General features: G+C 47.5%; 1 protein-coding gene across 5 annotated transcripts in view; it reads right to left on the bottom strand.

Annotated features, from left to right (window-relative positions):
- Positions 1–236: 236 nt before the first annotated feature.
- SIL1 (SIL1 nucleotide exchange factor) overlaps positions 237–27,521 on the bottom strand; it is a 251,629-nt gene continuing 224,344 nt past the window's right edge. For all 5 annotated transcript variants that reach the window (XM_075009664.1, XM_075009663.1, XM_075009667.1 and 2 more), the window contains 3 exons: positions 13,285–13,381; positions 5,764–5,928; positions 237–1,324 (listed from right to left, as the gene is read on the bottom strand). In XM_075009664.1, the coding sequence (XP_074865765.1) occupies positions 959–1,324; positions 5,764–5,928; positions 13,285–13,381 (628 nt within the window). In that variant the 3' untranslated portion in view covers positions 237–958. The remainder of the gene's footprint in view (positions 1,325–5,763; positions 5,929–13,284; positions 13,382–27,521) is intronic.

The following is a 27,521-nucleotide window of genomic DNA, read 5'->3' as shown; positions in this document are numbered from 1 at the left end:
CCTTTTTTGCTTTGTTTCTTTAGATGTACAGAGAAGGCCTGACAAATTTCCCTTCCCGTGGCTCCCTTTTGACTCCTGCTCCTCTTCTGGAGATTCAGGTCTTGCCCACCCTCCTTTTCTCCACAGCCTCTGGAACGCTGGAGGACAACGATGTTCATGACATCACAGATACCATGCATGAGAAAGCTGATTAGTTGGCAGGAGAAATTATTTCTAATGAGGGTGGTTTAGAATGCCTATGTTTTTATTTGGGGTTTGTTAACAATTTCTTTATTCAACCCCTTAACAAACAGCTAGAATAAAGACTCGTTTTGCTGAATATTCAGTATCTTTCACCCAAGGCCTGAAAAATGCTCCCAGTCTGGCTCCTCTGTGCAGACCTCCAGCAAACCCAAGGAAGACAGGTGTTGATATTCCTGGTGTTTGAGGGAAGGCACAAGCAGAAAGCACATGTAAAAATAGAAACCTAACAACAGCTTCTGGCTTTCTGTATAAACAGTAAAACAGCAAAAAATAAAGGGGGGGGGGGCCACCATTAAAGAACAAAAGACTGGCCACACTTGCAGTGAAAAGTCTTTTTTCTTTACAAAGTACAGATGTGTAGTTGCCTGAATTAGCAAATGTGTGAACAAAAATGCGTCAGTTCTTTAAATGCAGAGATTCTTCAGGGTCTAACGAAATAGAGTGACATATTCTATCACTTACATTAAACAGATGAGAGCCTGAGGACAAGATTACTTAAACACATTTACTTCCCTTATCTGATACGTTAGTATGGACTGAGAAGTGAAATGGAAAATCCTCCCCGAAATGTTTGCATCTTTCTTTAGTAATGGAACTGTTGGCTCACTTGTCCTGAGGGACTTCGCTTAGAACAGCAGTTTACTCAACTCTTTATTTATGCATGTCCATCAAAAGTCACCATGTTGTCTTGAATTTTTTTTTTTTAAAACTCAGATTACAGATGTCCTGATCCTAACTCCTGAATAATGGTATTTACAGAGCTAAGGAGTTCTTTAAAGTAGCCATCTTTGTCCCCTTCCTTTTGTTCTTCCGCAGCCAGCTCCTCATACTCGCTGCGGAGTGTGCTCAGTGTGGTGCTGAGGGCATGGTCCACTTGAAATCCATCCCTGCAAGCAGCCAGCAGAACACGCACTGTTTTTAGAACCTTTTCTCGAGTGTCATGCTCTGGCAATGCCAGGAGGTTAGCAATGATCACACACCAGCCCTGTTCCACCACAGCTGGCACCAGGTTCACTTGTCTGTACTGCTGAATTCTCTCTTCCATTTGGTCTTCCTTGTTCTGAAACTCCTCCAGCAGCATCTGCAAGGAAGCATGTTACACTGATTATCTGTGCTCAAGAACAACGACCTCCCTTAGTACTGTTCCCAGCAGGTTATAACATTCTGCACAACGCATCAGTGCCTGTGGGGGACCCAGACATCCCACAACGCCTGGCTTTTGACAGCAGGTTACCCTACTTTATTGCTTTCTATGCAGCAGGAAGTTGACCTGTAAGATTTATTTTGCTTGCTGTTTTTCAGTAGAAATTCAGCTTTGGTCTACTCTGGAAGACTCTAGTTGCCTGGGGAATGAGTGGAATGATGATATTGGAAGACACTTAAAAAAGAAGGGAGAGAGGTGAAAATGTTTAAAATGGATTTTCACGATCACTTCTCTGACTACAGAACCTCACATGCTCTTCGGCTACAAGGCTTCTTTGTTAAGCACTCAACATCCCCAGCCTGAAATTAAGATTATTCCCCCGTCCCTCCTGGCGATGCCTCCAGCAAGGCTAGGGAAGACCAGTGTTGGTATCTGGATATTTCTGTGATTAAACAAGACAGAGCAAAAGCTTGTTTTAGCGAGCTGGAGGAGGCTGGAAGCAAACGGCATCAGCCCTGTTCTATAAACTATCTTTTGTGGGACAACGTTCCAGAAAGACCAGGCAAGCAAAGCCTCGGGGATCCAGTGAGATGCATGAGGGAAGCCGGCCCAGCCCAGCCTGAGCACGGTACGTCCTACAGACACCATACAGGCAACCAGCAGAGTTCCTAGAAGCCAGCGGAGGACAGTGCAGCATGCTGGGCATGGGTGGAGCGCCTCTGCTGTTCTACAAGAGACACCCCCGCCCCCGCCATTTCCTTCAGTAAAAGAGAAAAGGGCAGGAAAAGTCACTGTCAAGTCAGATCCTTAAGCTGTGCTGATTTGAAGCAGTTGCCAGAAGGCTTCACTGCGCCTCGGCCTTGGTGCTGCTCTCTGCAGCAAATGGCAGCGAGTTGACTCCTTAGCCTGCTGGCATTTCAAGCCTGGTTTTTGCTTTCCATTGCCCTTTCTTGGAGGTGGGGGCCCCCCTGGATACCACTCCCACCATCACTTGCCCTGTCGCTTGCCAGCAGTACCATACACACAGTTCTCTCTCGAGCTGCGCACGCCTCAGTGATGCTGCTTGGGCCTGATGCACATTGTTCCGCACTCCCGGCTCCTGTTCCTGGATACCCCTGACCAGTGCAAGCTGAGACACAGATTCCAACCCCACAGGCTCAGCTACAGCTGGCATGGTTAGGGCTTTGCAGCAGGAGAACGAGCTGGCTTTGCATACTCTGAGTAAGGAGGCTCACAGGGCAGGTGTCGCATTGAGGAACCTGTGCATCCTCTTCCAGCTGGCTCAGTGCTCAACACTGATGTTAATATCTGGCCTCAGCCCAGCCGGCAGGTAAATGCAAGCAGCAGTTGTTGACATATGTAAGAATCCCATTTGTGCGTCACAGGCTGGAACATGACTCAAGATGCATCTCACAGTCTGTTGTGGCAGAAGGAGCTGCTCCCAGTACCATTTCCCAAAGCAGAGCAATATAGGGTCTGTTTCCCTTTAAGAACTATTCCTCCAACTTGGCTGGTAGCCTCCTGTGATAATTACTATGTATGCACTTCATTAATTAGATCTGAATAGCACAAGTCTGCTTGCTACGGTGTTATCATTAAGGGAAGATTAGGGCTTTTACAGCTCTGATAAGAATAAATCCAAATCTGCTGAAGAAAAAGGCTGGAAATCAGCAGAGATACAGTGAAACCCACACAAATGATGAGCCTTGGTAATAAGCAGCCCCCTATCTAGAGAGACCACTGGAGTCTCCCCAAGGTTTCCTGTAACATTTTCTCTGACCTTTAGTTAAAGGCCCACCTCTGCTATATAACTGACTTTTGTTGGTCTCTTGAGTGGCTGCTCCGGGCAGGTTTCATGGGATTGTATTTATACTTGGAGTTACCATAAAGGAGAGAAAAGGAAGAAGGGCTCAGATGAGATTTCCCTTCCCCCAATCCCACAAGAAAGCCATTTCCACCACCTGGAAAACTTCATTTTCAGTACACACGGTTTGCCAACCATTCAGGGTCAGAGACAATGATGCAGGAAAGGCAAGTTAGAGCCATCCTCTCTTCTGCTTTCATTCACCGAGCCAGCTCCAGCAGGGGCTGGAGTTAGTTCTCATTCTCCAGTAGCCTATCGCTCTTCAGTCAGTCACCTGAGAGCTAGCCCTGTACCGTGTTCCGTGATATCACAACGCATTCAGACTAAGCCAATACCTTTCCAAGGCTAGGTCTAGATTACAGGGATTTGTCAACAGATCGTGGCCAAGCTGCCAACCAGATTGCAAGAGCATCCACTCTGTCAACAGAGAGCGGCTGGACTGCCTGGCCACTCCGTCAGCAAGACAGCCAATGGGAAGCACAGCAGACCGGGCTGTCCGGTGACCTGGAAGCCCCGTCTGTCAACAGAGGGCCCCCCTAGAACATCCAGACTGGTTTTCTGTGGACGGATCTCTTGTCAGAAGAGATGTTATTCCTCATGGGGTGCGGGGTACGGCTGTGGACAAAAGTGCCACATTCTGTTAACTTACTGATGACAGAACACCTTGGGAATCTGGACGTTACCCAGGTTTTATCAGCAAAAAGGCCGTTTTGCTGACAAAAGACTTTAGTGTGTACATAGCCCAAGTAGTGGCACGGGGCGCCCCCTCCCCCACCCATCATATCTGCAGATCCAACAAGAAAGCAATTTGTGATGTACATTCCAGAAGGTTCGAGAACAAGAAGCCTTGTGGCACCTTAGAGGCTAACAGATATTTTGGAGCATTACCTTTCGTGGGCAAAGACCCGCTTCATCAGATGCATGAGTGGGGGATGAAGTGGGTCTTTGCCTACGAAAGCTTCTGCTCCAAAATATCTGTTAGCCTCTAAGGTGCCACAAAACTTCTTGTTGTTCTCGAAGCTACAGACTAACACAGCGACCTCTCTGATTCCAGAAGGTTGTGTTCACACTCGATGGCTAAAAGCCCCATTGCTTTAGGATAAAAGTAGAATGTGTTAGGTGTGCAATTATCTCAATATAGACACTGAACAGATAGAGTTGCTAGAGGTACAATACTGGAACAGTGTGATTACAGGGACAATGCTAAAGATAGAAGTCATAGATACAATTTCCTTATTTATGCCACTGAAGGGACAGGGCTCGTGTGGGGCCCAATAGAAGTTACATTTTATAAAACTTCATACTCATAAAAAGATTTCCACCCCTTAGAAAAATTCCACTGAAAACAACTCCAAGCATAAAATCGTTTTTCTTCAAGGTCTGAAACCCAAACACTACAACAATAAAAATCTGTAGGTGAAACTAACTATAAACAGAAGTGAAAACTTGACTTAATTGATTTTCATTCTCCAATGTAATAAAAATGCAGGAAATAAACAACAAATCACATGGTGGCTTGGAAACAGGGCTTTAAACTGACAGTTACAACAACAGTCAAAGGTGGGGCTAAGTAAAATAGATACAGATGTTTGCTTGGTTACAATCTAAGCTTTACAAATAGACAGTCCCCATAAAGCTAAAAGAATTACAAAAATCTAGCTAGTTTGCACATTGATACCCACATAACTCTTCGCATTTCATTCACTTAGGACAATGAAACCAGAAAGGTAAGTTTCATTTCCTGGCTGTCCTGCACCCTAGCACACATTCTCCTTTTAACACTTCAGGGTAAAAACCCCACCACCACCAGCACAAGCCCTGATTCTTAAAGGGCCACACAGCACTTTCAAGGTTCAGACACAAGATCCAGGGGGGACAAACTGCCTGTACAATATGGGACCCAGCTCCACAGGGGCTTCCCCTGCAATGCTGCAGGGAGCAGTGTTGGGGTGTATTGGGCTGATCCCCTCATCCTCTGGAGACAGAGGTGATGGATGGTGGCACAGGGAACTTGTGTGGCTGAACAGGCAAGATTCAGATGCTGCCCAGCTGGTGAGCAAAGCACCACAGCTAGGTTGTGTGTTCCTACTGGTGGTGCGCATTCACACACACCTCGGGGCACATAATTTATTCCACACAAAGAACAAGTCTGTACACGCAGGGAAGAGATAAGAGGAAACACTGGAGGGGGCACGCAGGGTCACATATGCCTCCAGATTTGCTGCTTGGCTTGCACTGCGCATGCTCAGTAAAACCCTGCTGAAGCCAGCGTCCTCATGCTGGAACTCCCCCGTCCAACACACACTCTCAGCAGACCCAGTGTCGCTGCTGGGGCAGGAGGCTCCCAGGCACCAGGTCTCTGGCCTGGGCATAACTACCCTTTAATGAAGTTTAAGAACCCTGTAATGGTTCCTGACTCACTTGCATTTCCTCCCTCCCAGGAGTGCAGCTCAAGTCCTCACTGCCACCCAGCGAACATGGGCTCCATCAGACTGCCCTCCAGCCCTCTTACCTTCTCCACGATCAGGTCATAGAGCAGTGTCACAACACGCACGTAGAGCGTCTCCATGCCTTTTTCCTTGAAGAGACTTCTAAGTGCCTGGAGGCCCCCCAGCTTGAGGAACTGCAGCTGGGCATAGGGGAAGTGTCTCAGCATCGAAGACAAGGCAAAAAGTGCCTGGCAAGCACAAGAGTTAATCAGTCTCTAGTCCGGCGACAGCTGCCATTTCTGAATGAACTCTTGCTCTGCAATCTGCATTCTGAAGAGCCTGAGAGTTCTGGCTTCATCTTCCTCCTCAGACTGCCACAAAAGGCAGCTGATTAACGCTACATAATATGGGTGCAATTTAAAAGCCCATCAACAATCTCACTTAATGGCTTCTAATCAGGGAAGAAAAAACCCCAACTGTGCTCACTCCTGACTTGCAGATCTGCAAACACTTGCCCTCTTTAATTTAAATCTCTCCTCACCAGCAAGGTGGTCTCTTGGCAGGGACTAGAATGTGGTGTCAGATCCTAAATGATCTGGTTACAAACATTTGTCTTCCAGGAACTCAAGGGTACATCCTCCGTACATCCAGCGCAGTCAGAGGTGCGGCCGCATCTTGTGCAGATACAGAATCATAGCACAAAATCTTAGAACTGGAAGGGACCTCAACAGGACAGCTAGTCAGGGCAGGACGAAGTATTAGCTAGACCGGGGGTGGCAACCTGCGGCTCTGAGCACTGTCACCGCTCACTCCACACGCGGCTCTGGAGGCTGCTGCCACTTAAACAAAGCCCACAGTTAAAACCGTATTTAGGCTTTTTATTGAAGCAGCAGCAGCCTCCAGAGCCAGAGAGCGGTCAGCTGTGGTGGGGCGCCCTGGAAGAGGAAGCCAGGAGGGCTCCACATGGCGGAAGTCTGCTTGCAGGAGGACTGTGGGAGGGGCGGCCTAGCCTGCCCGTGGGAAGGAGGCAGTAGGGAGCAGCAGCAGTGCATGGAAATTGTCAGCTGAGGCAGGTAAATCCTGGGGCTGAAGGGGTTAAACCTGTGGTTTGGGTGGGGGTGAGGCTGGAGGGGTTAAACATGGGGTGGAGGTGGGGGGGCTGAAGGAGTTAAACCTAGGGTTGGAGCTGAGAGGGGTTAAACATGGGGATGGGGGTCAGGTTTGCAGGATGGGGAGGCAGACTTGGGGGTTGAGGTGGGTAAAGCCTGGAGATGGGGTAACAACTCGCTAACTGGTACAAATCATTGTGTATGCGCTGTTCTTAAAAGAGGGGCAACAAAATACAGTTTAACGTTATTTATTGAGGACTGACTTGTATTCAGGTGCACTGTGGCTCTTAAAGTATTGATTTTTGAAACTGAATGTGAAAAAAAATGGCTCTTCTCACTATCTCAGTTGCAGACCCCTGAGCTAGACCATCCCTGGCAGACCTGTGTCTAATCTGCTCAATCTCCAGTTGGGGGGACTCCACAACCACCCCAGGCAATCTGTACCAGTGCTTACTCCTCCTCCTCTGAAAGGAAGTTTTGCCTAATGTCGAACCTAAACCTCCCTTGCTGCCCTATAAGCCAACTGCTTCTTGTCCTAGCCTACAAAGAATAAATTGTTCTCCCTCCTCCTTGGAGCAACCTTTTATGTACTTGAAAAGTTGTGTCACCTTTCAACCTTTTTTCCAGACTAAACAAACCCAGTTTTGTCAGTCTCCCCACATAGCTCATGTTCTCTAGAACTTTAATCATTTTTGTTGCTCTTCTCTGGACTGTCTCCAGTTTTTCCATGTCTTTCCTGAAACGAGGCGCCCAGAACTGGACACATACCCCAGCTGAGATCTGATCAGCATGGAGCAGAGTGGAAGAATAACTCCTCATCTCTTACAACACTCCTGTTAATACATCCTAGAACACTCCTTACTTTTTTTGTAACAGTGTTACACTGTAGGCTGGTATGTAGCTTGTGGTCCATTATGATTCTCAGGTCCTTTTCCTCAGTACTTCCTAGGCAACCATTTCCAATTTTGTTCGTGTGCAAGTGACTGTTTCTTCCTAAGTGCGGTACTTTGCATTTGTCCTTATTGAATTTCATCCTGTTTATTTCAGACTGCTTCTCCAGGTTGGAGGACACAATTAAAATTCAGAATGATCTGGACAAAGTACTTCCAACCCCTCCCATCTCGGTCTCATTTGCAAACTGATCTCCATTCATTACGCTCTTCCAGATGTGCACCCAGCATTGCAGAGGAGGGCTCACCAGGGCCTTGTATAACGGCAATAACACTTCCCTGGTGCTATTGGAAGAATCTCCTCTGATATATCCTAGGACTGCAATAGCCTTTTTCACAGCCACATCAAATTGGCAGCTCATAGTCCAACTGTGATCAACCAATATACTCAGGTGTTTCTCCTCTTCCAACCCTTCCAACTGACACATCCCCATTTTACAGCAAAAAATTCTTGTTAGTGGTGGATGTGGTGCACCTAGGCTTTAGTAAGGCATTTGATACAGTCTCACATGATCTTCTTATCAGTAAACTAGGCAAATACAACTCACAGGGGGCTACTAGAAGGTGGGGGCATAACTGGCTGGATAACCATTCTCAGAGAGCAGCTATTAATGGTTCGCAGACATGTTGGAAGGGCATAACAAGTGGGGTTCCACAGGGGTGTGTTTTGGGACTGGTTCTATTCAATATCTTCCATCAACAATTTAGATACTGGCATAGAGAGTAGGCTTATTAAGTATGGAGGGGTTGCAACTGCTTTGGAGGATAGGGTCATAATTCAAAATGATCTGGACAAACTGGAGAAATGGTCTGAGGTAAACAGGATGAAGTTTAGTCAAGACAAATGCAAAGTAACTCCACTTAGAAAGGGACAATGAGCTTCAGACATACAGAATGTGAAGTAACTGTCTTGGAAGGAGTACTGTGGAAAGAGATTTAGGGGTCTTGGTGGACCACAAGCTAAATATGAGTCAGCAGTGTGATGCTGTTGCAAAAAAAAAAAAAAAAAGCCAGCATGATTCTGGGATGCATTAACAGGAGTGTTGAGAGCAAGACATATGGTCGTTCTTCCGCTCTACTCAGCACTCATCAGACCTCAGTTAGAGTATTGTGTCCAGTTCTGGGCACCACATTTCAAAAAAGATGTGGAGAAATTGGAGAAGTTCCACAGAAGAGCAAGAAGAATGATTAAAGGTCTAGAGAACATGAGCTATGAGGGAAGACTGAAAGAACTGGGCTTGTTTAGTTTAGAAAGAGAAGACAGAGGGGACAAGATAGCGATTTCCAAGTATCTAGAAGAGGGTTACAAGGAGGAGACAGAAAAATTGTTCTCTTTCGCCTCTGAGGATAGGACAAGAAGCAATGGGCTTAAACTGCAGCAAGGGAGGTTGAGGTTGGACATTAGGAAAATCATGCTAACTGTCAGGGTAGTCAAACACTGGAATAAATTGCCTTGAGAGGTTGTGGAATCTCCATCACTGGAGATATTTAAAGAGCAGGGTAGATAGGTATCTAACAGAGATAGTCTCGACAGTGCTTGGTCCTGTCATGAGGGCAGGGGCCTGGACTCGACCACCTCTCAAAGTCCCTTCCAGTTCTAGTGTCCTTTGATTAGTCCCTAAGTGCGTGACCTTGCACTTTTCACTTTTAAATGTCATCCCATTTCTAAGGCTCCAGGTTTCAAGGTCACCCAGACCTCGTGGAGTGATATTATGGTCCTCCCCCACACTGACAATACCTCTCAACTTTGTGTCATCCACAAATTTTATTACCACACTCACTTTTCGTGCCAATGGCATGAATGAAAATTATCGCAGCTGAGCAGGAAGCACAGGGCCTTCCAAGAGCACTTATTTTGGAACAGTTACTTTAAATACTGTCAGACAGAGCACATATATCTCATAGAGCTGGAAGGTCATTGAGTCTATTCTCCTGCCCTCATGGCAGGACCAAGCATCCCCCAGACCCCTAAATGGTCTTCTCAAGGACTGAAGTCACAACCCTGGGTTTACAAGGCCAATGCTCTAACCACTGAGCTAAGCCTCCCACCAGGTCCCAAACAGTGTTGGCTAGTGTTCACTTGCAGGCCTGGGGGTCAGATTCCTGGGTTGTATTCCTACCTTTGCTGTGTGACACATAGATGTTACCTTTCTGTGCCCAGGTTCTCACTCTGTGAAATGCGAACAGCAATGGCCTCCACTAGAAGTGTACTGTGAGGCCTCACAAATTTTCAGGAAGAGTCCGAGATCCCAGGATGAAAGAAGGTCTAGAACCACAGAGGATTTTTATATATATTCTATCTTCCAGGACAACTGATTGCAGCTGCTGCTGCTGCTCAGGCAAGAGTTACAGCTGTCTGTATCTGCAGCAAGCCATTGGCTGTTGCTGTAGTTCCCCAAGGAGCATGATAAACAAATGCAGCCTTAAGAGCCTGGAGTTGTACAAGAGGCTCTTTTTGAATACCAGACCTGAGCTGGGGAAATACGCTCTTCTTGCCCTTGCACTTTCCATTGCTCCCGCTATGGTGGTGGTAAGTCCAAATGAGAGCAGGAACTAATGGTAAAGACTGTTCCAAACGTGTCCTGTACTAGATACAAGGTTGGGGCTAGACCTAGGGCCAATGAGATTTTTACTTGGCTTTGGTTTAGCTGCTGCTATTAACTCTGTCTGATATATATATATATAGCCTCAAATCACCACATTACTGAAGCACTAAAACAGAGGAACAGGAGAGAGGCAGGTTGCAGACTAAGGCGGGTTCTGTTCTCACTCAGCTGTATTTCAGGGAGTGCCTTTTTTGTTTTAAAAAAAAAAAAAAAAAAAGAGCCGGTCCTCAGCTGGCTCTTCCCCTCTCACCCCCAATTAGTCCCATGGCTGGGGCTACTGAGGCGCCGATACTCAGGACCAGCAAATACCAGCACAAAAAAAGCACCAATTTCAGGCAACAGGTTTGTTAAAAGCACCAACTGGACCTGGGCCCATCCCTTGAGCTGAACCCAAGCCAATGACATTTTCCCACCATTCTTCCTTCTGGGGGTTCTGCAGTCTGGATTGTCCCCCCAGTGCCCTGAAAAGCTAACGCTCACATTTCCAGCCCAACCCGCTGAAAAAGTACCAGGGTTCTGGTGGGTGCCCAGTGCCCATTTGCAGATACCCCTCCACCCTCCACAAAGTAATGACAACTTGGGTAAGTGTTGAACTTCTGGGTGTTTCCTCCAAGCTTTCAGGATGCACTGGCATCACCCATCACTCTCGTCTCCCCATTCACTGCTCTTACTGAGCACATCTGGACTTCAACGGGAGGATCAACCCTGATTCTGCGGGAGTACCGAGCCAATGCTGCTTGGGATCATTGGGCACTACTGCAGTACTGATAACTCCCCCTAACATAAAGCTAGTGATGGAGATGGTTAGGTGCTCTCCCCCTTTCAGGGCTGTTACAGGCCTATGGTTAAGGCTGAGTACAGAGGCAATCTGCTGTGGAGTTATTGATTTTCATACCTCTCTGGTAGTCACACGTACTGGAGGGAAGGTGGGTTAAGTATTAAGAAAGCCACCCAAGCTGTCATTCTGCTCCTCTGGCAAGGCTGCTGCTGAAAGGAGAACTATTACAGAGCTCACCCATCTCAGCACCTGCCGACAATGGGAACTGACTCCTTAGTGTAGGATGATGGGCGGGTTTCCCGCACCCACTGTGGGCAGATCTGAACAGACAGCTATTTTTTCCCCATCCAATTTATTTCTATTTTACAATCTCTTAGTTGCCTGCAGCAGTTTAGTGGATATTTCTGCCTTCTCACCACAGCCCATGGTAACTGCTGGCATGCTAGTCCCCAGCGTGGCAGGGTAGAGGACATGGCTCTCCTGCACGCACCACGATTTCATTCTGATGGGAATGAAAACCTCTGCCTGTCACACGACTCTTACATCCACTGCAGCTGATGCTGAAGTAGCACATCAGCCTGTGGTCCTGCGCTACACATCAGAGCCATCCCCTTGGTACAGAAAAAGGCCGCAAAGACTGTCACCTTGGAGGGTAGGGGTTAAATCTGAAGAGAGACGGTCACATCTAGGAATTACGTTGCCTGAAAAGGAGCCGGGTTTAGGCAACTAAACGAAAGTATCCAAATTATGACAAGGACGTTGAGTATTCTATCATAAACACAACAAGGGTCATTTAATTAAGCTCCATGCCCTGCTGGAAGGGCTCTCTGGAGTCCTTCGTTACAGCTCAGTCAGTAAATTAAAGAGAATGTTGGGGTGAGTTCTCTGCCTCTGATGAGGTCGCCCTGCCTCTGAATGCTGCCAGAAGTGACTCATTCCAGGGGCTTTGGAAAAGGCAGAAGTACTGCTTTTGGAACGAAGCAGACTACATTCTCAAGGGCACTGGTTTTCAAACCCTTCCCTCAGTACCGTTCCACCATCCCTAGGAGGTCATCACAGCCCACCATCACACATGCTAAGCTAGGCCAGCAGAAATCTCAGTGTAGTTTTCAAGCAACACTGTGTAAACATTTGTAGTAATACCGTGTTACCCAAACCTGCCTGCCCAGCCTGTACAAGGGAACATTTTGATGCAAGTGAATTCATTCCTGGATCTCTCATTCTCCTTTCTCTGGCCTTCACAATCCTTGAGACTCAGGAGTTTATCAAAGGCTAAAGGGGAACTCTTCCACAAGACCCTCTTTTAAAAGAGAAGGAGCACATTGCTGACTACATTAATGGCAAGTGCATTAAAGTTGAGTATCAGGAGCTACTCTTTCCATCCTCGCATGGAATTCACTGTGCCAGAAGGTCACAGAGTCAAGTGTTGGACCTGGATTTTAAAAGGAGCCAGATAATTTTGTGGCTAACAACCACCATTTATAGCTCTGCATATTCCAGTAAGGGTAATCAGATCTCGCGCTTGAGTGAGTAAACGGCTCACCGAATGGGAGATTGAAGAATCCCCCCACCCCAACGTACAGCACTGCACATTTAGCTGGGGGCATTATGAGAGCTTGTCGCCTTCCTCGGAAGCATCAGATACTGGCCACTCCTGGAGGCAAGACACGGAAGTGGCTGCAGCAATTATGTTCCTCCGAACATCAACTCCGATCTTTATTAGCCTGTGATCTTCATGGCAGGATCTGCTCCTTTTCTCACAGCACTGCCTGAGTGCACTGTGAGATCCAAGTTTTCCCTCCGAGGTAGAACAAGGCCTTCCGCTGCCGTGAAGTGACAAATGCGGGCCAGCAAATGGCTTTGTCCACCAGGGAGGGAAGGTTTCCCTGTCAGTACATGACTGCAGCTTGTTAACTCTAATGGGGTCACCTGGAGTGCACGGAAAGGAGCACAGAACCCCACCAGCCTGGGTGGAAGGCCCAGGGACCTCAGGGTCGAATCTGACCTATTAAAAACACAGCCTGACACTGCTTCTGTGGACAGGCTTAATTATAAACCACCCCATAGCCATGGACACAGGCCACAAGGACGCCAACACAGAGCGACTTTAAATGTGGGTGTCATGTCTGGAAAACGTTAATACACATTTTTGCCACCTTACCTTTTTCTTCACAGCCAGCGGCTGTTCCGTAGCCAGAATAACCAGCAGTTTTTGTAGAGCTCCACCCTCGATCGCTTCTACCTGAACTTTGGGATTGCTAGCAGAAAAAGCAAAACCAAACAGACGTCAGGAACAGAGACTAAATCACAGGGACACCGAAGAGATTGGCATGCACTTCACTGCAGGTTTGTGGGAGGTTTTAAATCATGGACGAGTCACTTTCAAGATGCACTGCAGGGCACTAACGAACATTAGGCGTCTATTTCAAATTGGATTAACTGCTCCCTCAGTTGCTCCCTGTGCCAGGGACCATCTGTGAAGGCGACACCTGCTGGTGATATCTGGTACTGCACACCTGAGCCAGGAGCCAGTTTTGTCATTAGGCCAAACACATATTCCTTTGTGAATAAATCCTCAAGCTAAACAGAAACACTTATTTTTAAAAGCCAACCAGATGCTGATAATTGCCAGGCCCTTTCTCTACTCCAGAGAGAGCTATTACCATAGGCAGGGCCTAAGTGTGAGAGATTTTGGAGATTCCAGTACCACACAGAAGCAAAATGTTGTGCATTCTCCTGATGAGAATGAATACAGCCCTGACAGGAGACCGCTAGGGTGCCTCTGGCTCTGGCACCACGTGACCCTTGGCATGAGCTTCTGAGACTAGCAGGGGGGCGAGAGGGAGGGAAGCCATATGGTAGCCTTGTGTCCACAATCTGAACATGGAGAGCAACGCACCTGGCTTGAAATCACTGACATTTCCAGACTCAAAGTCTGAGTGGCAGAATCAACAGTGAACCTATTTGCGATCCCAAACTAAGAACTCAATATATGGAAAACTGCAATCACATTTTTATATAAACTATCATCCATTTTCGTTTAGGTGTCATGGCGTTTGTTAATTACTTCAATAACTAATTACGGTTTTACTACTTAATTAAGCAACTCGAACACATTTGAGCATGGGACAGAATAAATCAATCTTATCTTCTTCTGCTGGTTTTGTTATTCCCCCTGTGGCCTGCACAGTGAGGGTCACAGCAGAGAAGGTGCGATTCCCAGCTGTTGGCAGCTTAGGAGCGTTGACCTCTGTTATCAGTAAGTCGGCCCCATTTACCCGCCCTTTGCTAATGGAAGCTATGCTGATGGTCTGCGCTGCCATGCAGATTGGAAGGGTCCCTGTTTGCATTGCCACCCAACCCAGTCTGACTCTGCAGACCCTCCTCTTGATGAGGTAGCCAAAGCAGATTGTGGTACGGTGGGGACCCCTCCAACAGCTGGACATCAGCACGTTGCTCAGAAACATCACAGCTCCCTTTGTACTGTTTGGGCGATTCCTGCCTGCAGACCCCTTTCCCGAAGCTTTTCTCCTCTTTTATGTACGTGTGCATTTCTTTCTCGCAGGATCTCATGAGCTGGCACTGGGCAGTTCAAGATGCTAGCACTTTTCCTCCATATAACCTCAGGAGACAAAGGTCAGCAGGCATGGCACTATACCATACTTACCATGGGGTAAAGTCCATCATGCTCCTTGGCTGGCTGTTAAAAGTCAAGTCAGGGTCCCAAAGCATTTTGAATTGACAGGCCAGGTGTGGGCGGGGGGGCGGGGGGAGGAGAGGGCATGTGAGCCATATCCACTGAGGGCAATGTGGCTCTCTCTGCCAGCGAGCTAAGCATGTGGGCTGCCAAGAGCCTGGCCTACGCTGCTGAGCTACACCTGTGTCACTCAGGAGTGCCCAAACTCTGGCCGCTTCCAGAGACACAAGAAACATTTTACCTCTGATGCCGTGTAACTGAGAGACTAGCACCAAAAAGATCAATACTGTCAGCAGTACAACTGCAAGTGAAATGTGAGTGACATAACCTGAGGTGACAGCAGTGCAGTACACGAGGGGCTCACTGGGCATTCTGTGCTGTTCCTCCTGGGGGTACCAGGTCTCATTAGTAAGTGTCTTTCTGTTACCACAGGTGTTAACCTAGCAGTGACCTCTCCCATCACCATTTCTCGCCTTTCGCTCACACCAATTCCTCCATTAATCCCTTTCACTTTATATTCCATCTGTCCTTTCATGGCCTCTCTCACTTTCCACTTCACTCCTGTGCTTCCGTTGCTATCAACACGCTGATTTATTTAGACACTTATCTGTCAACTGCCCAGCCTGTACTTCAGGATGGGTCTTTCTGCAAACCTGGAGAAGGGACCTTTGTCCCCAAAGCTTGTGAAATATAAATTATGACTTGGACCTAACGTGCACACAAAGTCTCACGTTATGCAGCTTTTCTTATGGATTAGGAATGGCTAAAACCACCATCCACTGTAACAGATGGGCTGGAGCTTTACAAATCCAGCTGTGGGCCTGAACTGCCCCATAGCTTATGAGTCTTGGGCCCAGCTAAATCCCTGTCTTCACGAGTTCTCATACTCCATAGGTGCATGTGCACTTCTGGCAATGCTGCTGACACAAGAGGGCATCAAGAAAGGCACCACATCCCTTATGGACGCCTCCCAGATAGCATTGCAGAGGAGTGTGCAAGTTTGAATAAAAGGTGCCCATCACATATGGAGTGTATGACCTCTCCAGTGCAGAGAGACTGGATTTGGCTGGGCCAGGGAAGATGCAACGCTAGGCACATTTTACCACCTCTCAAACTCCTGGCAGGTGTGTACGATGCAGCTGGGGGCCTGCCCATTCAAGTTTGCTGCTTTCCAGGCAATATTTTAAATACACACTTTGATTTGCAGATCAAAATTCACATCTAGTAACAGCACGACGAAAAGGCAGAGTGGCTGCAGGGCTGGTGTGGAAGGCTGGAATTACTATTTCTGAGCTGCATTCACTGTGCTGTCACAAACTCATTTTGTCATCTTGGGAAAGTCGCCTGGAGGCAGCTGCTGCCAGCCTTGTGATTGGCTATTCCCAGCGTATGGTGCCTCTCAGCTCAAGAATGACCAAACAGAACAACAGTCAGTAGCTCATTTTACTCAGTGAGATTAGCACCATTAACACAGGGGTGCTGTAGGGGGTTTCTTTAACGTTTGTGATGCGCTTGGCCAGCCTGGACAGATAGGTACTTTCAGTATCTGTGGTAACTTCGGCGTACTACTGTTACTCAGAATGCTGGACTCAAAAGAGGCTGACACGCATCCAGCAGATCTCAGGCCTGCTGATCCCACAGCACACAGACGTTCTCTCTTTTTCTTCTTGTGAGCAATTCTAGTCACCCTGCGTGCTAAGTACTCAAGTAAGGGGAGGAAAGCGCGCAGTACCAGCCTTCTTCAATCTGCAAACGCTTCACAACAGTTTAAAGTTAGCGCTGAAGCGTGCAAGTGTCCAGATACCAATGGCTCCCTCTTTGGTGGGATTGGCAGTGAGAAATGAACACGCACATTTGGACCAAAATGTCTAGCTGTCTTTGTGCCCGATCCCAAGCGGCACTCGGCACTCAGTACCCTGCTTTATGAGGAAAGAATGCCGGGCACCAACCTTTTTTTGACTTCAAAGCAGCACTTGGGCTGCATTTAGACAAAGATCATATGTCTCTGCTCCAGCAGAACATTCAGAGTTGTTAGGCTTACCAGACAGCTGCTGGAGCAGCCAGTGCCCAGAAACATATAAGAGATAAAGCCAGAAACAGGCAAAGGAGGTCATAAAAGCAGAAAGACACGTGGGTTTGGGCCAGGAGAACCATGCAACTGAACCAATGGCTTAATATGAGCTCATAAAAATGATGTCAACACAGTTTTCCTGTGTCCCTCAGTGTGCCAGGCAGTCTATCCAAAAGCCATTCTGCAGGGAGATTAGAAGCAGGATTAGTTTGGATTTTGCTTTTCTTATCATTATAATTACTCCATGTTTTGAAGGTGGAAGATCTGATATGTGGATCCCAGATTCTAATTACCAGGTTGACCTCAATATAGGTAAAAAACGAGGATTGTGAAAACCATCTATTAATGGCTTCCTTTGATTGCTTTTCCTCACCCACTAGCTGAGATGCTGGGACACTCTCCTAACAACAAGACATATTTTGTGGGCTGAACTCTAGTGGCACAATGGAGCAGTGACCAGTAGGACACAAGGTGGTAAGGAGAGAAGAATCTAGCTTCGTCTCTTTCCAGCCTAGCTCCCCACTTGCACAAGGTTGGAGAAAACGGAGGGATTGGGGGCCCAGAAGTTGAAGACAGCACATTTTTCAGGCTAAGGAGCATTCCATGCATATCCAGGGAATACGAATGGCCAACCAGGATTGAACAATGGCTGAGACGTGGTAATGAAGACTGAATCTACAGTGCCAAAATAGAGTAGAGGAAATGGGCAAGTAACTCTGAGGGAACGGTCCTAACGGCTGTAACAAAATCAAGCCCTTAGATAATCCCTCCATTCCAAAGATACCAAAACACATTGTGCCTGTTTCTACACATGCCGCTTTTGGAGAATCAGCCTGTAAGTATCAGTTCAGCTTGTCTGTGTGAAGCAAGAGGCTTCACACAATTTGTAATTTACCTGTGGGACTCATTGCCTTAAAATATCACTGAGGCAAAAGGCTTAGTAGGCATTAAGAAAGGGACGGGACATGTGCATGAACAATAAGAATGGCCACAATTAAATCAGACAGGACAGACAGCTAAAGCATATGAAGCCATATGTTTGAGGGCATAGGCCAAGCACTACCATAGAACTGGCATGCTATTCTCTAATTGTCCATTGTCGGATGCTTGCATTTTCCCCTGCAGCATATGAGACTGGCCACTCAGACGCCTGACAGTGGACTTGATGGACCTCTAGTTTAAGCCACTACTTTAGCAACTGCCACAGTCCCAGGGCTTCGCCAGCCACCCCAACACCAGTTCACAGAGTGGTCCACAAGCTTTCCCAGGGGTCCAGCTGGTGCACAAATTACCAGCCATGATGTCTGTGTTCCTGCATTTGCGGATGCAGAAGTGCAGATTTCCATCTCTCTGGTCTGTAATGCACAGCACTAGAAAGTAAGGTGAGTGTGTAATCTTCCCACACTATAGCTCAAGCATCACTGCATCTGGCCTTTGCACTATATACAGATAATCACTGACCTAAAGATTAGTAATCCAACGTTTGAGAGAGAAGTTCAGGCACCAAAGCTAGAAAATCAAGATTTGGAGAGTGCTGCAAAGCACAGAAGAAATGTTTTACATGTCCTTTGATTTGTGTGTCAATAGGTCTGGCAGCAGGTTCTATGTCCTGGGATCCAGGACAAACCCTTGGTGCATTCACCACCTGATATATTCAGTCCTTTTAGGCACACTCCTGTTTACCACCATTTCAAGAAGCATGCTGAAGTCTCCTGAAAAGTAAAGTTCTTGCAGGGCCCTATAGCACCTGGGGTGCTGCAAGCTGGCTGCAGAGAGGATGGTCTCAGGATCTGACAGATTTTTCAGCAGCCCTAGATTTGCTGTGGCCAGCTTCTCCGCCTGTGTTTCAGACACCACAGTGAATCCAACACAGAGAAGCCTGAGTTGCTGCCATTTCCTCACTCTCTAACCTTGGCATCTAGATAAAGGAGAACAAGTTCTGCAAAGCTGCCCTACTAAAACAGAGCAGCTGCTCTCTAGCATCAACGCCTACAGGTGACCCCTGAGCTGAACTCCATGCAGCTGCACTACAAATCATCTCCTCCACAACACGCTGGGAAGTGCTCTATGAGGTTTCCCCCAGCATTCAGAAGAGTGAATCTGGATATCTTCTGGGAATGGCGCAAGCCTGCAGCAGCTGAGAGCTCTCTCTGAGACAGGGAAGTCCCTTTGACCTACCTTGGCATTTGGATTTTGACACCTATACTACAAAGTGTGGTGGAGCTTAGAAACAGCAGCTGGGCCACCAAGAGAGTAGCCTGGAGTTCTCTCCCACCCACTTTCGTGAGGCAAAAGCTCGACCTTGGCTGAACGGGGACCAAGAAAGAACAACAAAGTTTTGGTGGGAATCACGTCAGTTTTCCTTATGGATGGGGCTGCCCTGAGCATTGGCTCTGTATGTCCGTGCACACACTTCTGGCGGGGTCTCAACACCCTCACTTCTGCTCCAGGGACCCACATTGCTCCCAGGACCATGGCGTCGTCTCTGTGAAACAGCCCTGCAGCTGCGTCACGCTCCACGGTCTCCCTATCTGACAAATGGGACAGTATCGCAGGCAGAGCCATCCCATCAATACGACAGTTCAGGGCAGCCTCCCCAAGTCCCATTTTTGGGGGCCCCACAGTGCCCCCCGCTAACATCCGATGGATGGGATCTGAGGGGCCCAGGGTGGGCAGGGGGCTTACCTGGAGGGCCTGACATGCGGCAGCAGCAGGGGTTGCCCCCCCCATGCACCACTGTGACAGCAGGAAGCAGAGCACCCCAGGCATGGTCCCAGGGCTCTGCACTTCCACCGCCACGTGCAGCAGAGCACAGCAGGCTGGACGAGGGCAGCAGGACAGAGCAGAGCATTGCTCCGGCTCCCACTGCTGTGATGAGCATGGAAGGGGAACCAACCCTGCTGCCGCCCCATGCCAGGCCCCCTGCCGGGATGTGTAGCTGAGGAGGAGGAGGGGGAGCGGAGTGGGCTTGGGAAAATGGGTGGGGCAGAAGCGAGGTAGGGGCAAGGCCTGCAGGGGGTGAGGTTGCCCTGATCGTAGCGCCTCGGTCCAGCCACTTCCATCATGACGAGTGGGGGCGGAGGGGACCTGAGCCCACCCACTACTCCATATCCCACCCTGGGCACTCTGCAGATGGCTGCCACATGCACCTCTGACTCCTCCGTAGATCTCCCCACTGCCCCAGACCTTGTCTCAGGAGCTGCCTTTAGTTCCCCTGGTCCCTGCCTGTAGTACTGCTTTGTCCAGGGTCCCTCCTACCCTGCACTTGCAAGACAGCCAGTCCATCTCCCTTCTCAAGCTGCTCTGTTCCACAACGTTTTAACCTCTTTTCTGCCAGTGAGGGGCAGCCTCTCTGTCCCAAGCCCCAGAAGGGCATCTGTAGCTCATTCATCCTACAGGGAGAGAGGACAGACAGAGGAAAAGCCGCCTTGAATGACAAACGTGCGAAGAACAGTCCTTGGAAAGCTCAGAAGAATGATGAATGGCATTTTAGACTTTGGATCAAAATCCAGGATGGTTATCTGGGCAGAGAACATCTTTACATTAGAGGGGTCTGGCAATAGAGAGATAAGAAAACAACCTGTTCTGGAATCACCATCAGAATGCTGAGATGGCCACCAACCAAGGACTCAGATGGGCCAAGGAGGACAGTACCATGGAATGACACAACCATTCTTCACAGGCCGAAGTCTAATGAGTGACACGCTGCTCAGAAAAAAAGAAAATTCAGATAAATACTAGCTGTGTGGTGAAAGCAAAATCCTAGCGCAAGCCACAAGTAGGCTGTGAGTGAGCAAGGGGATGAGCAGCGAGTGCTAATTATATTTTAAAAAGCTTGAGACAAGCCAGAGGCTGATTATTTGGTACCCACTGAAATCCAGTCAGTGCTGTAACCTGGGGCAGGTTGAAAATGGCTGGAATTTTGATTTGTTTATGCATTTATTTAACAGCCTTCATTACTTTTCTGTTTGGAGCCCAGGAGGAAACTGCATCTGCTCCTCTCAGACTGTTCTGAAATCTTAGCGCTTATCTCCATTTGAAATGGGTTGTAGGTTAGCAGGAGTTGCTTTGCATCCCCCCTCCTGACACAACTGCTGGGCATCTGTCAAGCCTTCCTACTGGTACCCTGAACTGGTTTTCTGGCTACTGGAGTTCTCCTCCCTGTCTACCTGCACACCCTCCATGGCTCCAGGATCATCCTGAGCAGACGGCACTTTCCTGTTTAAATAGCTACATGCAGCCAGGTACTGTCGTTGGGATTCCGTCTCACATGGAGACGGTATAATCCTGACAATTGATCAGCCACGCCTTGTGCTTTGTCATGATCCCATACTGTGATTGTGAACTTCATTGCTCTCTGGGGCAAAGCGCATGATCAGGCCCAGCGGAACACGTGTTGCTTAGCACAGATCTACAGGTGGCTAATGCAGGATAGGGCACAACTGACATACACCCCCAGGGCCACAGTAAGACAATGGGGCTTTGGCTGAAGTACAAGATGGCTGAGTACAACAGGACCTTTTGGAAGAGCAAGCACAGTCTCCTGGGATGCTGAGGAGCTGGGCCGTCTCTCCTCCAGAGATCACACCATGCAACACCAGCGTCTTGGGCACTCTGAGCCTCAAAACCAGGATCTTGTCCATTCAGTAAACCCTACAGCAGTCAGAGTTTAGGACCACCCCACAACACAGCCAGAGGATCAACCCGAACCAGAGACGGAGGCCTATGTTAGGGATCAATAAGTATGAAATAATACATTCATTCAGATGGGACTGTATGTCGGATGAAATGGTGTGGAGACACCATGTGTGTTAACCAGGAGACTCCCTGAAGCAACGGCATTTACTGCAGCAGTACACACAGAAAAGCAAAAGCAAAAAAGTAGCGTTTCTGACTCTGAATTTTATTAATGCCTTCAGCTTTGAGCCAACATGAGCGATTATGAAGAAATTTGCTCAAACCAATTTAAAAAGATTTTAAGGAACTTCAGGGACAACATCATTGCCACAACATATACAGCATCTTTTTTTCAAAAGGTGCTATAATAGAAAGCACTGCACTGCAAACCACACAAAGGGGACTGAAACGCTACATAATAGGGGATAACACGCCCACATCAGATTATTAATTCCTTATACTATAAGACCTTCAATAAAGATTTCACCAAAACTTGCTCAGAGCGTGGCAACGACCAGCTCACCGTTGCCCAAAGCACGTCTGTTTTCTGTTGCCCTGCCTGAGAAGCTGCTCACAGGCAAACAGGGTATAGGGGAACTTCTAGATCTGTAAGCAACAATGCCAGGCAAATAAATGCCTTATACAAAAGCACAGACACTCGTAAGTGACCCTTAGACTCAAACCTTAAGCACAATGCATTCCTGACTCTGTGTCTCAGTAGCTGCATCACTTTCACTGAGGCCTTCAATGTGTCTGTTCAATACACTCACCGAGTCTGTCTGCTTCCTGCTCCGATCCACGTGAGGCTCTCTCCTGTGCTTGTCTCCCTGGCTCTCACACGGGTGCAAACCACAGCCAGCAATTATCACTAGAATACAATTTTTTTCACCAGCCTCAACATCAGGATCTGCCACCTTTTCAGTCTTCCAAATAAACACACCCATCCTATCCGCAAGGGTTCAGAAACCAGGAAGGCAGTTGGGTGGGTTTCCCAGAAGTAGGTTGCAATGGAAACAGTGTCAGTGTTCAGAGAGCTGATGGGAGCAGAATTTCTATTTGCCGTTGCAGAAACCAAGCCATACTTTCTAATGACTTTAGCACTAAGGACCTGTCCAGGCAACCCCCGCATAAATGTCTGTGACTCTTCCATCGTGGTCAAACAGGCCTTGCAGCACCGTATAAAAATACTGTACCCCTTCCTGATGATACCTCTAAAGCCTGGTGGCGGGGACACAGAACGGCACGTGCGTTCTGCTAATGGCTCCAGCACAATTTTGGAGTCCCTACCAACTGGACGCACAAAATAATCCTCTGTGCACTGACCAGTCTTCTGATCCCAGGGGAGAGCACTTGCTTCACATCTGTGCACACCTCTGTAACAAAAGGCCCAACAGGGGTTCTGCCAAAATTAAACTACTTCCAGGTGATTCCTGACCCACCCGGCATAGGGAGCTTCCCGAGTGCGGTGGCCGTGTGCTTCTGCAAGTGGAGGTGAGCTCTCCTACAAGTGGTCCAGCACTGCAAAAAGTATCACTCCCCGAGTGGAAGTGAACAAAGGAAGGGGCAGTAGAAGTGTTTGCTTGATTTCAGGCTCCTCCTCCGTTGGTCTCGTTGCCTTTGTTCCGAAGTCACTGCCTAGCTTTTGCTCAGCTAGCAGCAGGCTGGTTATGTTCACTGCTGTGAAGACTGATGCAGTTGCAACTGTCTCCTCCACTGTGTCTGAGAGACCTTAGAAAATGGCATCAGCTGGTTCTCCGAAAAAGAGATGGGCGATGGGACGAAACCAGAAGGAATACAGGGACTCCTCAGCTTGACTCTAAGCCTCCGAATTCCATTGGTTTATAGCAAATATCACACCGCGTGCAGCACAAAACACCCCAGACTGTGTGCAGCAGAGAAATGCATTGTGGGATGTCTGACTGGAATGCTGAGTATTTACAGCAAAGCACTGCTGTGCTGTCTGGCTGCAATGGTGAGGCAAACGCACCTTAACTGAGAGATAGTGCCAAATGAGCAGGGCTCACTCTCATGACAGCTGGCAAGCGTAGACATGCCACTGCTTGCCTGCTGTAACCCTGATGGTCAGTCATGGCACAGAAACGAATCCCCCAGGGTTTCCTAGCTAAAGAGGGAACAAAAGGACAGTACCTCACAGCCAAAAGATTTCACCAAACCTTGCTCAGAAACCGTGGCAATGACCGGCTCACCATTGCACAAAGCACGTCTGTTTTCTGTTGCCCTGCCTCAGAAGCTGCTCACAGGCACACATGGTATAGTGGAACTCGTAGACCTGTAAGGAACAATGCCAAGCAACTCAAGATCCCAGGGATCCAGGGTTTGGATAAACAATCATTAAGACGCAGCACTGTAGATTTAAAGGAAACAGCGTGGTCCCTGCCAGCCAACAAGCCAGATACTAGTCACATCTGCCCATGCAAACATGCATGCCCTTCTTCTCTCCTATCACATATGTACAAACCAGACCTGGATATTGAGGACTAGCATACCTGGACTGAGTGTAACTATGTCTGGATTCACCAAAATGAAGACGTATATTTCAGAAGTCAAGTATCGGAGCGGTAGCCGTGTTAGTCTGGATCTGCAAAAACAACGAGGGGTCCTGTGGCACCTTATAGACTAACAAATGTATGAGCATAAGCTTTCGTGGGCAAAGACCCACTTCGTCAGATGCAGGTAGTGGAAATTTGCAGAGGCAGGTATACATAGGCAGGCCAGATCAAGGCTGGAGATAACAAGGTTAACTCAGTCAGGGAGGGTGAGGCCCACTACCAGCAGTTGATCTGGAGGTGTGAACACCAAGGCAGGAGAAACAGCTTTTGTATTTAGCTAGCCATTCACAGTCTTTGTTTAATCCTGAGCTGAGGGTGTCAAATTTGCAGATGAAATGCAGCTATTTCAGAAGATTTCAAAAGATTTCCTTTCTAATAAAGCAATGAGAAATCGTATAAATAAATAAAATAAATAAATATCCATGGGCATATTAGCCGTGGCTTGAAAAATACAACTGCCCACTCACCAATGGGGTAGTGGGAAACTTCCATAGTGACTGAGAGTGCAGGTACATGTGCTAGTGTCATTCTTGCTGCTAAAACAGCAGCAGCATGAAATGTTCCTGACAAGAGACTGGTCAGCATCAACACTGCCTACAGGACCACACCATGAGGTGCACAAATACTTCTTAAAGCTGTAGCAGAGGCACTAATTCTTCCACTGCTGCAACAGGGTGGGCTGGGAAAGAAGAGAGACTCAGTGAAATTTACTACGCAGCAGTTGCATAATTTCAGATCCTGTTCTGTTTTGTGTACCCTCAATGTTTGTCAACTACATTCTAATTGGAGATTCTTTGTTGCTGGTGATGAACAGAAAGTACCTACCTGGATTTTCAAGTCCTAGGAAGAATTTGCAACCCTGGTAGTTAGAACATTAAACTTCTGACTTGTAAACTTGAGCATATCTCCTGTGAAAGTCACAGAGAGAGCATGAGAGCTAAGTACATTGGGAACCCTGCAGAGTTAATTTGTATAGATCCCTTTCTGATGTAAAAGGTCTCTTATGCTGGAGACCTGTTACTGTCACTTGACCAAAATATGAGTCTGGGATATTGAAATTCTTTTTCAAATCTCTTTAAAATAAATAATGAAAGACTCAGCAGAAAGGGATCTACGTGAAAAACTGGTAAATCTTTTGACACTGTGTTGGTCACAGAGAGCATTAGATCTAATTAAAATCTCTGAACCATGGCTAAAGAAAAAACTCTAGACGTTATGAAGTTTTACTAGATTGAAAGTGTACAACTCAGTGCTCAGTGTGTTCCAACAGTTCTGTGTTTAATGAAAATGCCTCTGCTTCAGACATCCCAGTGTGCCTGATGACAGAAAGCCCATTTGAGAATTCTGAACAAACTGAGCATCTCCGCACAGATAAATTGCATGATCCTGCTTAAGGGAGTGAGTTGGCTGGACAACATAAATATGATTAGACAGATCTCAAGATACAAATATATGAAATTCAACAAGCATTAATCTACTAACATACAGAGAGATGCCAGCATCAGAATTCTCTTGCCAACATGAAAGATTAGCGATAGTTTAGGGATTAGATTACAGGCATATGTTTTGCCTAAATAACGATAGTTTCTGTGTACTACACTTCAACTGAACGGGAGGCTGGTGTATGCAGACAAAACTATGGGCCTTAGAATCCTGGTACGGTGCCAGTATAGTTCTTCCCAATCTTGATTCAAGCGGCCTTCTGACAGAGCATGTGGAGACTTGGAATTTCAGTGGATTGAGCCACTGCAGTAAAGGGGAAGGCAGCTGCTTTGAAGAACTCAGCCACATTTGCCTAAGAGGCCACACTTTGCCCCAGTCAATTCTCTTCTCTTCATCACGTTCTCCCAGTGCCTCCCAGTTGTACATTTAAGCGGTGTGACTAAAATCTGTCAGGCAATCAAGACCCTGGTATTCAGCATAACGGACGGTTTGAATAGGAGAGGCAGACCCCACAGAGAATGGGTAGGTGATACAGTAGATTGGTGCAGAGTTAGTCTACAGAAACTAATCCACTCTGCACTGGACGGGGAAAGACAGAAGGAAATAGTGAGAGGGGAATCAGACACCAACGGGCGCTAAATCCGTGGCTGACGACGATAGTTCATTCCCTCTCATGCAGGCCCTGCACAGTGGAGTACTCTGGTGGCTTGCTTGTAAATGCACGCACTGCTGTAACCTTACACAAGTGAGGGGAGGATGAAGAAGTGTGAAGAAGTTCTGATGATGAGGTTTGCAAGTTTGTTCCACAGCCTCAGATTAACCCGTAAGAGACCTGTGTCACCAGCCAGCCCAGATAAGCTTTGTGCACATGGTAGTAAGCACAGTTCTTGAACACACTCTCCATCCTGCTGCTTTAGGCCATTTTAGACACGTGCCACAGAGGGCACTGGGCCCTGAAGATCAGGACTGCGACCTAGGGCAGGACTCAGTAATCTGTGGGAAATCTAATCTAGGCATTTTACCAATATTTTCAAGTCCAGCACTGGGGTGACTCTCCTTACTGTCATGAAGAACTGAAGATACGTCCATTCCTTGGGGCTGCCTGTGGTCCTCTGAGAGGCAACAGAAGCAAAAGCTGGCGCTGCCAAAGCAAAAGCTGGAGGCGCTCCATGCTTCAAGAGCTGAATGCACCATCTCCTCAGTGCTCCCGCCGCTTGCACTGAGCTCACCATCAGACTATGTGCACCACCAGACAGACACAGTTTTTTTTAAAGGGACAATTTTGACCTGACAGAAAATATAGTTCGTATCACTGCAGTCCATTTCAGAACTTTCTGGATTTGCCTAAGACAATCTTAATGTGACATTTTACAAGCCCTGCACACTGACTGTTGGGCCTGCATGGTGGGACTGTGCCCTTCAGCGAAAGAAAGAAATAGAAAACCTACATCTGAGCGTAGCTGCTGCAGCTCACAGCACTGGCAGAAGGGAACGTTCCATTTTCTGCCCATTTACATTTCACTATAACTGTAACTTCCCACAAGAGGTTAGAGATTATTACAAATCGAGGAACGAACAGCATGTTTGTCAGAACACTGCAAGCCTCAACAGCACAAGGAAAGAAAAACAGAAGCCATAAAAACAAGCGGTGAGGCGCTTTGATCAGTGAGATGGTAAGTTAGTAATTTGTACCATGCAGTAAAAATGAAATAAAATAATTTCCTACTGTGCCCCAAGTAACCTGTCTTGCTGATTCCTACCTTATATTGACAGCAAGGGCATGGCATAATACACCAGCTTTCTATTAGACATATCTGAAAAACAAACCTAATAGGGACAGGCAGAATAGGAACCACATATTTTGGGAGCTGATAAATTTCCAGCCCCAGACTATGAACATCAATTCCCTTTAGTTTTTTCCTCCCTTCCTCCTTTTCTAC

Source organism: Carettochelys insculpta, chromosome 15 (assembly GCF_033958435.1).
Source record: "Carettochelys insculpta isolate YL-2023 chromosome 15, ASM3395843v1, whole genome shotgun sequence".
NCBI lineage: Eukaryota > Metazoa > Chordata > Testudines > Carettochelyidae > Carettochelys > Carettochelys insculpta.
The sequence above is the reverse complement of the archived record's forward strand: the minus strand, read 5'-3'. Positions and strand labels throughout refer to the sequence as shown.